We start from the raw sequence: 13,949 nt of genomic DNA, 5'->3' as shown, positions 1-13,949 counted from the left end.
AGTGCTTTTTCTGTTTTAAGAAATTCTGGATGTGTTCCTAGTACTGTTTTTTAGTTTACAGAAAATAGATATTGTGATTTGGAGAAGAATACTGTTTTCCAAGTTGTCCACATTGGAACGCTGTCTTACATGCTTGACTAGCAGCCAGAGGAGCTGCTTGGCCAAGGATTCCTGGCCTTTTGGAAGTTGCAACATACTATTTGTTATATTTTGTAACCACACTCCACCCCAACACTCACAAACAAAAGTCACTCTTTATCCCATCTCCAAAGTGCTGCGTGTAGAGCCATTGTGAGAGATGGCTCTGGGGTCAATGAGCCGCATCTTAGAAATTCACTGACGTCCACAGCAGGGTCAACCATACAGTATGCTGTGAAGCACAAATTTAGTTCTTAATTAAAAGGAATAAAAAGTCATTTTATTTTGAGGACTTAATGAAGCCCTTTATGACAACTAGAATCAGAGACGAGCTAAGACATGTATCACAAAACCGTGGTGCAGTTCATTGTCGTGCTATGTCATGGAGCTGAGCTGATCAGTTTGAGGCTGTCTCCTTCCTTCTTTCCTCCTCCTGTTAATCAACAAGGTGTATGTGAGGCCTCCTCTTCTAGAGGGGTCCAGCTCACACAGGCCTGCAATCTAGAACTAGACTAGCTGTTCTTGTTTAAATGGGCAGGAAGAACCACCAACGGGCTATCGAGTCCCTGCAAGCCAGCCTAGAGGCTGAGGCCAAGGGACGGGCCGAGGCCCTCCGACTCAAGAAGAAGATGGAGACGGATCTGAATGAAATGGAAATCCAACTGGATCACGCCAACAAAAACAACAGTGAGCTTGTCAAGACACTGAAAAGGCTACAGCAGCAAATCAAGGTATTGTGGCAAGAAAGAGTAGGAGCTGGAGGCCAAGAAGGACCAAGGGCTGTCTAGACCTGAGGGATGTCTTTGCCCAAGTGTCCCAAGTCATTGCCTCAGCAAGGAATCTAAGGAATGTTGACTCGATCAGGTCCAGCCTAGTAAGACCCTGGTCTTATGGATTCCTTCATCCTTCCCTGAATCCCCTGCACACACACTCCCATCCCCAAGTGTACAAAGCAAAGGCCTATACATGAGGTAGCTTATAATTTACTATGGAAGAAGACACTAGGACAGATAATTAATTTACAACTTTCTGTGATAACAGAGGCCCAAAAACAAAGCTATGTGAGGCATATGAGAAATGGTTGTAGCTATCCTGAGAAATCAAGGAAGACTTCTTGGAGAAGATAGCATTTGAGTTGGCCGTTAAAAGATGGAGAGGAATTCAGCAGGCAAAGAGAGACAGGGAAGAACAGTTTAGAGCTGGAAGAGACCTCAGAAGTCATCTGTTCTAACTTCATTTTAGAGAATGGCCCCAAAGGATGAGGTGATTTCCCTAAGGTCATAGGCAGTAAGTGACAGAGACAAGACTTGATCTCAAGTCCTCTGACTCCAAAACCAGTGCCCTTTCCACTGTCCCACACTGCCTCTTAGTGCCTGGTATTGTGGATATTAATTAACTGAGGAAATCATCCAAGTTACATGGCTTTTGAGCAAAACAAGCATAATAAATGGGTCGATGGGATCTCCTGTTAGTCCAGAGACCCTGAATACAAAGTAAGACAAAAGTTTATGTATTAAAACCAATTAATTATAAGAAAACAATTAACCAGCGTACAAAAATTGGTAATCTGATCTTTAATTGGAGGAAAGATTAGGGGCTTTTCAAGTTAGGAGGTGGGAAGAGTGAGTCAAATTGGGAAGAGGAGAACAGATACTTGTGGGAGTCTTTTTTTCCCCCAGATTTGAAAGTTGTTGCTTAATTATATCCATCTGCATTCATAAAATAATAGGTGGTTTTAGTTTTTCATGGATAATTTGCAAAAAAAAAACAAAACAAAACCCCACAAAATGGAACATGAGGCAGCTCAAAATGGAATCAGTGTTCATGAGATAGGATCTAATTGCTTCTCGTGATTCCCACACCAAACCAACTCTATTTTGTAACTGACCTTCACACTGTCTTTTTTCTTTTTAAACCCTTACAAGGCTTCTGTCTTAGAATCAATTCTAAGTATGGGTTCCAAGGCAGAATAGCGGTAAGGGCTAGGCCAATGATGGGCAAACTACAGCCTGCGGGCCAGATGCAGCCCCCTGAAATGTTCTATCAGGCCCCTCAACATTATTCTTAATCTGACATATCCAATGAGTAGGATACAATACAATGAAACTTCAAAAGAGTTGCCTTAGAAACAGACTGACCGAGGAGCATTTCCTTTCCTTTGACCCCCCTCTTTAAAAAGTTTGCCCATCACTGGGCTAGACAATTGAGGTTAAGTGACTTGTCCAGGGTCACACATCTAGGAAGTGTCTGAGGTCAAATTTGAACCCAGGACCTCCATTCTCCGAGTCTAGCCCTCTTTCCACCGAGCCACCTAGCTTCCCTCGCCTTCACTCTATCTTGTCGATTGTACAGTACCTGGCACATAGTGAACATTTTAGATTCATTCCAGACAGGGAGAACAGCATGGGCGAAGGGGTAGAGTTGGGGTAGTGTAGATGGAATCTGGAGCAAGGGCGGGCAGAGGATAGCCCCGTTTTCACGTCCCCCTTTGCTCTTGCAGGATCTCCAGATCCAAATGGACGAGGACGCTCGGCAGCACGAGGAGCTTCGGGAACAGTACAATCTTCAGGAACGCCGCCTGAGCCTCCTGCAGACAGAACTGGAAGAAGTTCGCTCCAGCCTAGAGGGCAGCGAGCGATCCCGAAAACTGCTGGAGCAGGAGGTGGTCGAGATCACGGAGAGACACAACGAAGTCAACATTCAGGTTAGCAGACATGCCTGGGCCACTCGGCCGGTGGGACGGGGCCCACCTCTCCCGGCCAAGGGTTCGCACTCCAAGCCCAGAGCCATTACTGAGCACGGCTGCGTCTCGCCTAGACGACCCATTCGGTGTTCAGGGGTTGCCCTAAAAAAACTCGGGAGTGTAAAAAACAAAACAAAACACCGCACAGACCTTCCACTGGTAGGATCATAGATTGAGATCTGGCGGAGACCTCAGAGGTGACTGAGATCAAGCCCCCATATTTTACACATGAAGAAACCAAGGCCAAGAGACATTCGGAGCCTTGTTCGTCGGCACACAGGGAGCAACTGGTGACGTTGGTATCTTTGAACCCAGCTCCTTCGAGTCCAGATTCAACGCTCATTCTACTAAATCACTTTGTGTCACTTGATCTCCGTAAAACAACCTTCCCTGCCTCTCTGGTCTTCTCTTTTACGGCCCTCTGGGTAATCTACACTCTAGCCACGTTGGCCTTCCTCTTCCGCCATCTTTCATCTCTTGCCCTCGCAGTGGCCGTCCTCCAAGAGTGGACTGCTCTGTCTTCTTACCTTTCTCTTCTGGATTCTGACTTCCTTCAACATTCAGCTCAAATCCCACTTTTTGCTGGAGATCATTTTCAGTCCCTTCCTTTCCTCCTCCCTCTCAGTCCTTCCTTCTCAGACTGTTAGTCATTTCCAACCCTGCACCCCATCTGGGGTTTCCTTGGCAAAGATTGGACTGGTTTGCTATTTCTTTCGCCAGTTCATTTGACAGATGAGGAAACTGAGGCAAACAGGGTGAAGTGACTTGCCCAGGGCCATGCAGCAAGTACACATCTGAGGCCAGATTTAAACTCAGAAAGAGGAGTCTTCCTCACTCCAGCCAGGCCTGGCACTCTATCCACTGTACCCCGTAGATACTGTCTGAGATGATCTTCCATTTATTCTACATATATTTTTTTCATACATAGCTATTTGCATGTTCTCTCCCTCATTAGAATGTGAGCTTCTTGAAAATGGGGCCTGTGTTTTTCCTTTCCTTTGTATCCCATGTTTTGGGGGTTTTTTTTAACCCTTATTTTCTGTCTTAGAATCAATTCTAAGTATCAGTTCCAAGGCAGAAGAGTGGTAAAGGGTAGGCAACGGGAGTTAAGTGACTTGACCAGGGTCACACAGCTAAGAAGTATCTGAGGCCAAATTTGAACCCAGGACTCCTGTCTCTAGGCCTGGCTCTCTCTCTCCATTGAGCCACCCAGCTGCTTTATACCCTGTTCTTAATACAGTGCCTGGCCCATAGTAAGCATTTTGTAAATGTTGACCAATCAAACTTCAGGCTACTGCCCATGGGACCTCTCCTGGAGATTCTAAACATTTCCAAATAGCCAAGTGAAAAACTGAAGTTCTCCTCAAGGCCGTTAATTCAATAGTGTTCCTTCTCCTTTAGAACCAAAGTCTGCTGGTGGTCAAGCGTAAACTGGAGTCAGACATCCAACGAATCTCCAATGAACACGAAGAGCTCATCAGCGAGTTCCGGACGGCTGATGAAAGAGCTAAGAAAGCCATGACTGATGTGAGTCCTCTTCCCTTTACCAGCGAGAACGGTCCATGGGCCTCTTGCTTGTGCTCATGGGATCATAGATTTAGAGTTGGAAAGGACTTTAGGGCTCATCTAGTCCAGCCCTTCATTCTGCAGTTGAGGAAGATGAAGCCTGGACAAGTTAAATGACTTGTCCAAGGTCATACAGGTAGTGGCAGAAATGGAATCTGAAATTCTGTGACTTCAAATTTGGCAGGCTTTCTCCAGTGTCATTTTGGATGCAAAGGCCAATAGACTGAGGACAGAATGCTTTTCACAAGCAGAAAATGCCATCCTGTATCAGACTAATCAGGGAGAGGTAATCTGAGTCAAGATTCCCTGACAAAGAAGTCATTTCATGCTGTCTTCTGGTTCGAAAGACCTCTTTCAGCCAGCTGCTTTCAGTTAAAACCTATGGCTAGGAAGATGATTCTTTTTTTTTTTTTTTTAAACCCTTACCTTCTGACTCAGACTCAATACTATGTTTGTAAATATATGGGGGTTAAGTTACTTGTCCAGGATCACACAGCTAGAAGAGCCTGAGGTCACATTTGAACCCAGAACTTTAGAGTCACTTTTATTTACTTTTAATTTTTTTTACCAATTACATATAACAATTTTCCACATAAGTTTTCCAAAGTTATATGATCCCAATTGTCTCCCTCCTCCCTTCCTCCCTCCCTTCTCCTGTAGCTGGCAAGCAATTCGATCTGAAACCCAGAACCTTGGAAAGGCTCTCCTGAGCCACCATATACAATTGGAAATGCCACTCAAGTTGAGGTTTGCCCAGTTGGCCATTCAATTTCTCAAGGCAACGAGCTCTAAGACTCTCAGCCTCTAAGGTCCAGGATGAATTGTCTCACTTTGCTTTATGCTATGTTCCTTTCTCCTCCCAAGGCTGCTCGCATGGCGGAAGAGCTCCGTCAAGAACAGGATCACTGCATGCACCTGGAGAAGATCAAAAAGAACCATGAGCTCACCATCAAGGACCTGCAAGCTAAGATGGAGGAGGCCGAACAGCTGGCTCTTAAAGGTGGAAAGCGCACGATAATGAAACTGGAAGCCAAGGTAAGAGAGAAAGCTCAGTCTGCCAAGCCTTTGCTACTCATCACAGTCACCAGAGCTTCTCCTACATCTAACCTGATGTTTACTAAACTGCCTGTAAAACAGAAAGGAAAGTAGGGGGGGGAGGAAGGAAAAGAGAGGAGAGAAGGAAGGGAGAGAGAAATAGGGAAAGAAAAAGGAAGGAAAGAAGAGAAAAAGGAAGAAAAAAGAAAAAAGAAGGGAGAGAGAGCGAGAGAGAGCGAGAGGGGGAGGGGGGGGGGGGTAGGTGAAAACTTGGCTGGGGCCAGAATGTCTAATGTCTTTTGCCAAAAAATGTTCTGAATTTAAACATGAACTGAAAATTGAGGATGTTAAGGAAAATGGCATTGAGGAGTTAGCTTTAATTTCTTTCTTAAAGGATTTTCTGTCTTCCTGTTCCCTAGAACAAGAAGCTATAAAACACCCTATTACCCATCCACCTGGAATGCTCTTAGCCCCATAGTTGTTTCCATTAGTATTTCACCCAACTACATTTCCATTTAGCTTCCAAACATTCCTTTTCTCCCTTATCATTCCCAGCCCCATACTCCCAAAGGAATAACTTCCCATCCTATCCCCACCCCTCCATGCTTTCCAGTCCAAAAATTACCCTCCCTCCTTTCTTCTCTCTCCCCCCAGCCTCTCTCTCTCTCCCCATTTTCCTTTCTCATCTGTTTCTCTCTTCTCTATATCTCTGTCTTTCTGTCTGTCTGCCTCTCTGCATCTTTGACTCTCACACATACCTTTATGTTTCCTCCTCATCTATAATATAAGCTCCTTAATGGCAGGCGTATGCTTTTGGCTTTCTTTGTACCCCTAAAGCTTAGCACGGTGCCTGGCACCTAGGCACGTACTTAATAAATTACTGAAATGGTTATTATAACCCCAATTTCCCCCAAGGTCACTGTATTCTTGAAATACCTTGTTCTACAGAGAATTCCTAAAAACAAACAAAAAAACCCTGTTACTGGTTTACTAGATGCATTTTTCTTCCCTTCCAACCTTCTCAACTCTGCCTCAGATTAAGGAACTGGAAACCGAACTAGACTCAGAACAGAAACGCCACGTCGAGACGGTCAAAATCCTGCGTAAAAATGAACGTCGCCTCAAAGAGCTGGTCTTCCAAACAGATGAAGATCACAAAACCAACCAACGCATGCAGGAGCTGGTGGAGAAGCTTCAGAACAAACTGAAGGTCTACAAGAGACAAATCGACGAGGCGGTATGTGTCTTGGGACTCCCCGACTTTCCCTTCTCATGCCCTTTCTCACTGAGCAGCCTTTCAAAAAGAGGAAGCCAAGATGTGGTCTAAACTTCTGCGATACCCTAGTCTTACAGGGGATTATTTCTGGAACCATTATTACAACTGATCATGCAACTAGGTGGCTCAGTGGACAGAGCATCAGGCCTGAAGACAGGAGAGCCTGGGTTCAAAGGTGACCTCATATACTTCCTAGTTGTGTCACCCTGGACAAGTCACTTAACCCCGACTTTGGATCCAAAAATAGATTCTAAGACAGAAAGTAAAGGTTTACAAATCTGTATTATGGTACTTCAAACAGGATAGAAACCAAAACTTTCATTCCCAGAAGCTCTGATTTCAAATACCTTACAAGGCCTGTGGATGACTGGTAGGCTTCAGTGCAATGGCAAGCTGTAGATGAGTCAAATGTATTTGGTGAGGGGTGGGTCGGAGGCAGAGGGAGCTGGGGAGATCGGGAATGCCATGACATCAAGTGGAAGGGAACAGAAATATTCCCTGGATTTGACACTGTTCCATGCCTTAGTTAATAAGAGGAATTCTTAAGGGCTGATTCTTGTTTTTCAACATGTTCTTATCTCTAAGGGTACAAAATGTGTTATTTGTTATAAGATTTCCCATCATATGACGGTGCTTCAGGGTTGCAGGGCCAGTTATTTTTTTATTTTTTTTTAAACCTATACATTCTTTCTAGGTGTGTGATCCTGAGCAAGTCATTTGACCCCCATTGCTTAGCCCTTACCACTCTTCTGCCTTCTAAGGCAGAAGGTAAAGGTTTAAAAAAACAAAACACTATGCCTTCCATTTTAGAATTTATATCAGTTCCAAGGTAGAAGAATAGTAAGGGCTAGGCAGTGGGGGTAAGTGACTTGCCCAGGGTCACACAGCTAGGAAGCGTCTAAGACCACATTTGAACCCAGGATCTCCCATCTCCAGGTCTGGCTCTCAATCCACTGGGCCATGTAGCTGCCTCCCCCTACCCTAAACTGAAATGACTCTGGAGAGTTCTGCAGTAGAATTGTAAGACTAATTCTGTTTCTGCCTCTCTCCCTGGGTAGGAGGAGCAGGCCAACCAGAGCCTGGCCAGGTACCGGAAGACCGTGCACGAGCTAGACGATGCTGAGGAAAGAGCAGGCATGGCTGAGACCGCCCTGAACAAGCTACGTACAAGGCACCGGGTGGCTGGCAAAGGGATCACCTCAGTGGAGATCATCCAAGTGTCCAAGACTGGTTCCTCTAAAACGATGTCTGAGGAATGAGAGCCATCTGCGCATGACATCGATAGCTGGTAGGTTCCAGGCCGCCTTCCTTGGTCTTCCTGGCACAGATAATGGCGTAGGATGGGATCAGGTCCTCTGTATAGGACCCTCATGGCAAACCTATGACACGTGTGTCAGCACCGGCACGTGTAGCCATTTTCGATGACATGTGGCTGCCAACAGAGAAGTCTGGGGCCACATGCCGAGGATGAAACATTCTCTGTAGGGTAGTGTAGACGCTCTGTGCCGGAGGTCTGTAGGCCAAAACAGCTGTCACTAAGTAGGTAAGTTAAATAATTAGTTTTTGCTTTATTAGTTAGATATTACAATTATACATTTTTGTTATTTAAACTATAAATATTGCAAAATTATATTTTTTTTTCTCAAAGTGACACACCACCCGAGTTATGCTTGTTTTTTGGGGGAATTTTTTTTTTGGCCCAAAAAGTTGCCCATCATTGGTATAGGATAAGAGGAGGATATTACATTCTTTTCCTCTTTGGTGTCCCCCCACAGCACCTAGCACTCTGCTTCCCATATACTAAGCATGGAATAAATGCCGTGGGATGATTTTTAGGTTTCTCTTTTAAAGGAAGGAAGAAGATCCATTTTGCTATTTCTCAGTTGTTTCTGTTTTGTCTAACTCCTTGTAACCCCCTTTGGGGTTTTCTTGGCAAAGATACTGGAATGTGTTGCCATTTTACCAATGGGGAAACTGAGATAAAAGGAGTTAAATGACTTGGCCAGGGTCACCCAGCTACTAATGATCTGAGACCAGATTTGAACTCTGATCTTCCTGATTCCGGGGCCTGGCACTCTATATACCATACTACCCAGCTGCCCTTGTACATACAAGTAAATATAAAATACGTATTAATTAAATACAAAATAATTCTTTTGGGGAGAGAGGCCTAGAGATTATTCAGAAATCAAAGTCTTGGCTTGGATACTTAGGGAGAATGGGGTCCAAGTGTCTACTGCCATGACCTCTACTAGCTCTGGCCATTTATTCTGGCCCAGCCTTTAAGCAACTGGTTAAACTGGCACATAAGGAAGTCAGGGGTGGCTCCCACACTCGTTTTCACACCTTCTTTCATCAGAGAAGTATTTGGTTTGAGTGATAGCCAAAGATGACAAATGTAATGACCTCAATTCAAGGTTCTCCATATTCATTTATAACAAGGAAAACTGGAAACAGAGTGTCGTCCTTCTTCTATCTCCAAATCTGAAATTTTGGTCACCTGGGCTAAGTTTCAGAAATGAGAGATTCATCTCCATTAACCTGAAGCTAATGTATGACAGTCAGCCTCCTTCTGGAGCAGATCCTGGAAGGAAGTTTTCTAAATTGAGATTTGACCTCAGCCATACCTTACTCATGCAGAAATCATGTAACACCTACACTGTAACTGCCAAGATTCCCTCTAGGCAGCCATGACTTCATTTCCTTTTATCGACCTCTTTAAGGACAATCTATTATAATAACCTCCTAATGGTCCACCTGCCTCCAATCTCTCCTCACTCTCCCATCCATCCTACCCAATATTGCCACATTAGTTGTTCCTAGGACAGAGTTCCGGTCTTGTCACTTGCCAGCAAGAGAACTGTTAATGGGGCAGCTGGGTGGCTCAGTGGATTGAGAGACAGGTTCAAACCTGGCCTCAGACACTTCTCAACTGGGTGACCCTGGGCAAGTCCCTTGACCCCCATTGCCTAGCCCTTACTGCTCTTCTGCCTTGGAATCACTACACAGTGTTGATTCTAACATGGAAGGTAAGGGTTTTTTTGTTTTGTTTTGTTTTGTTTTGAGAGAGAGAAAACTGAACAACATCTTAAAGTTTGATTTAATAAAATCCAAATTCCTTAGCATAGCATTCAAGACCCTCAATAATCTGGATCCAATCTATCTTTCCAATCTTACCTCCTAATTTTCTGCTTCCCAAAGCTCAAATCTAACCATGTCACCCCATCCCTCTACTCAAGAAATTCAATTGGCATTCAGTCATCTACAGAATCAAATCTAAAATCTTCAGGAATTCAAAGCTCTTCCCAAACTGTCCCTTCCCTCCACCCATCTTTTTTTTTTTTTAAACCTTTACCTTCTATCTTGAAATCAATACTATGAATAGGTTCCAAGGCAGAAGAGTGGTAAGAGCTAGGCAATTAGAGATAAATAAATTTTTAAAGATATCATTTGGCCTGTTGTAGAGAAGAGATACCAAATCTCTGCTGTTTCACTTGTCCCAAAAGGTCAAAAGAACTCATCTTTTTGTCTTCAGCTTTAGAATCGATACTTTGTATTGGTTCCAAGGCAGAAGAGTGGTAAGGGGCTAGGCAATGGGGGTTAAGTGACTTGCCCAGAATCACCCAGCTAGGAAATGTCTGGGGCCAGATTTGAAACCAGGATCTCCTGTCTCTAAGCCTGACTGTCAATCCACTGAGCTGCCCCCCTATCATCTTTTTGCTTACTTCCACCTTAGAACCAATACTGTGTATGGATTCTAAGACAGAAGAGGGGTAAGGAATAGGCAATGGGGGTTAAATGACAAGTCCAGGGTCACACAGCTAGGAAGTGTCTGAGGTTGTATTTGAACTCATAAAGAGTCTTCCTGACTCCAGGCCCAGTGCTCTATCCACTGGGCCATCTAGCTGCCTATATGTGTGTGTATATAATTAATTGGTACATATATATATATATATGTATATATATATATATACACACAGAATAACCATTGAGAAGGCCTATATTTATATGCAATGAGGAAATTTAATTTTTGAGGGTGAAGACTCTATGATAAATTTTTTTTTTCTTAACATAAGCATTCATTTGAAATCCACTGGTGGAACATGATCCAAAGCCGCTTTTCTCCCTGGTACAGACAAGTAGTACACCAGCCACAAATGAGTCTTAATTTACACCTAGAGGCTCCCCCACAGGCACATTATCTGTGTTTACTTTAATCCCAGAGGGCCTCACTTTCACACTTGGACAAGCTCCTGGTACAGCTCCCAGCCCAACTCCCTGAAATTTCAGGAACAAACAGGTCCCACCCACACTCACAATCAAGGTGTCACCACGCCGCAGCAGTGGCATTCACAGTTTTCAGGCAAGGGTGTGACGAGGTGTGACGACAAGGTGTCCATTAAGAAGAAAGTGGCTGTGGAAAAACCTGTCTGGAGAGAGTGCCATTTGGGGGACCTGCTCGGGTAGTAGAAAGGGTAGAGAGGAAAGAAATCACAGGCCATTTACGTTTTCTCACCCCCTTCCTCCTCCTCTTCTCTCATTCCAGGGTGACACAGAGCTCAACAGCAGCTCATTGTATCACAGAAATCATGAAAAAGGGAAACTGGGCCTATTAAGAAGATGGAGATGATGCAGAGAAAAGGCAGAGCAAGATAGGAGCGGAAAAATGAAGCTGGCTGTGAAGAGATGAGCTAAGAGGTTTAAACAGCCAGACTTAGCAAGGTCTGTAATCAAAGTTGCTCCTTTCAGAGACCTGCATCAGTCAGTGTAGCTTGTCAGAAACAATGGGCCTATTTTTAAGTGAGATCTTCTTACATGCTCATGTCAAGGACGGAACATGTAATGTATTTGTGTGAGCCAGCTGTCTTCTTTCTGTAAATAATTCCTCCTTTGGACAATCTTGGTGCTTCATCCTAATGAGTTTAAGTAAAAGTAATATCAACAAAAAATCTGGGTGGATATTCTTTTGTTTTTCATGGAACAGTTTCCTTCTTCCTCCCTCACTCTTGCCTTCCCTCTCCCCCTTCTTTCCTTCTTCATTCCTTTCTCTTTTCGGTACCCTTTAAATCTAAAAGAGGTTTATAAACAAATGTAAAATCTAATTTTAGAAAATTTTTATGATGTATGATTCATACACAATATTGGGCCACTGTGTCCCTGTCATTTTAATTCACAAGTTTTCCCTTTATCAGAGATGATTTTAAAAACAATGCAGAATTGGTAAAACTCGTTGTACCCAATTAGTATACCTAATTTGAAAGCCATGGGACAGTGAAATATTTCCCCAAACTATCATTCAGTTAACATGCATTAGGTAGTCTTACATGCATTCTTTCAAAAGCACTTATTAAATGCCTAAAATATTCTCAAGCAGGGGGAAGCTGGGTAGCTCAGTGGTTTGACAACCAGGCCTAGAGACCGGAGGTCCTAGGTTCAAATCTGGCCTCAGACACTTCCCAGCTGTGTGACCCTGGGCAAGTCACTTGACCCCCATTGCCCACCCTTACCACTCTGCTGCCTTGGAGCCAGTACACAGTATTGACTCCAAGATGGGAAGGTAAGGGTTTCAAAAAAATAAATAAAATAAAATAAAATAAAATATTCTCAAGCAGAGGAGCAGTACGGAATGGTGAAAAGTGAGCTGAACTCAAAGCTAAGATCTGTGTTCAAGTCCTCGCTTTGACATACTCTGGTTGTATGACTTTGGATAAGTCACTTAACATCTTAGTGCCTTAAGCAACTCCCTAAGACTCTAAATTGCAAAGAAGGTGCTTGATCTGCAATAAGAGAGGAAATTTTCCCACCTGGAAGTTCTTTCTATCAATGACAACACAGATCTAATCTCTAACCTTCTTTCTGAAAGGAGGCAAAATGTTGAGTGCTCGGCTAGAACTCCTCTACACTTTGAACCCTGAAAACGGGGATTTCCCTGCAGACTCTCTGGGAAGAGAACTTGTGAACCCCCATTCTGTACTGGGGCCACTTCTGGCTGTGTGGACACATATGAGTGTATTGCCCCCTAGTGGTCAGGGATTCACAGCAATATCGTTGGGGATAAAGTACACTAAAGACTTCAAGTCTATGTTGATGCAAGAAGAAATCTCAGGAAGACATATTAGTATAATCTGCTGGGTGGAATCAGCCCTTTTGTTGAAAACAAAAACAAAAAACAAACTTCCCCCAAGGGATTTTTGGCAATGTCCTAGGCTGGCAGGTTTACATGATTTGATTCTATCATCTTCAGTAACTTATTAATGTTTACAAATCACTTTCTATTCATTATATCATTTGTTCCTCACAACAACTCTGTAAGGCAGCTGCAATTATCCCCATTTAATAGATGGGGCAGGGGTTATATGACTTATCCAGAGTCACACAAGTCATTAAGGGTCTAGGGTAGAATTTGAATTCAAGTCTTCCTGAATTTAACTCTGGCACTCTATCCATCACGGCACCTAGCTGTCTCAGAAACATATTAATGTTGTTCTTGTAGTTCAGACGTGTCTAACTCTTTGTGACCCCATTTGAGGTTTTCTTGGCAGAGATACTGGAGTGGCTCGCCATTTCCTTTTCCGGCTTGTTCTGCAAAAGAAAAAGACTGAGGCAAACAGAGTTAAATGATGTTAAGATTAAAATTCTTTGGAGACTGTATCTCAATTTATAGATATTTTTTAAATTATTAAATAAATAATTAAGTAAACTAAATAATAATTAATAAATAGATTTATTAGGTAATTAAATGGGAAAATTCATTAAATAAGAAGCAGGCCAGAGAAAGAAAAGGGCTGTAGCCACATGTGGTTGGCTGTACCCTTAGCAAGTTTCCCCTAAGAGCAGGGCAAGAGCTGAGAGCTGCAGCCAGGCCTACCCATACCTTCTCGCTCTGGATTCCCCAGGNTATATACACACAGAATAACCATTGAGAAGGCCTATATTTATATGCAATGAGGAAATTTAATTTTTGAGGGTGAAGACTCTATGATAAATTTTTTTTTTCTTAACATAAGCATTCATTTGAAATCCACTGGTGGAACATGATCCAAAGCCGCTTTTCTCCCTGGTACAGACAAGTAGTACACCAGCCACAAATGAGTCTTAATTTACACCTAGAGGCTCCCCCACAGGCACATTATCTGTGTTTACTTTAATCCCAGAGGGCCTCACTTTCACACTTGGACAAGCTCCTGGTAC

The 13,949-nt window shown here is 43.4% G+C and overlaps 1 protein-coding gene across 1 annotated transcript in view; it reads left to right on the top strand.

The window, feature by feature from the left end:
- Nucleotides 1-11,875, top strand: part of LOC123231162 (myosin-16-like) — an 89,025-nt gene extending 77,150 nt beyond the window's left edge. Inside the window, 7 exon segments of the mRNA XM_044657411.1 lie at nt 677-869; nt 2,639-2,842; nt 4,283-4,408; nt 5,312-5,482; nt 6,519-6,719; nt 7,817-8,046; nt 11,305-11,875. Of these exon segments, the coding sequence (XP_044513346.1) occupies nt 677-869; nt 2,639-2,842; nt 4,283-4,408; nt 5,312-5,482; nt 6,519-6,719; nt 7,817-8,017 (1,096 nt within the window). The 3' untranslated portion in view covers nt 8,018-8,046; nt 11,305-11,875.
- The last annotated feature ends 2,074 nt before the right edge of the window (nt 11,876-13,949 follow it).

Source organism: Gracilinanus agilis, chromosome 1, assembly GCF_016433145.1.
Source record: "Gracilinanus agilis isolate LMUSP501 chromosome 1, AgileGrace, whole genome shotgun sequence".
NCBI lineage: Eukaryota > Metazoa > Chordata > Mammalia > Didelphimorphia > Didelphidae > Gracilinanus > Gracilinanus agilis.
This window is presented reverse-complemented; position numbering and strand designations above follow the sequence as displayed.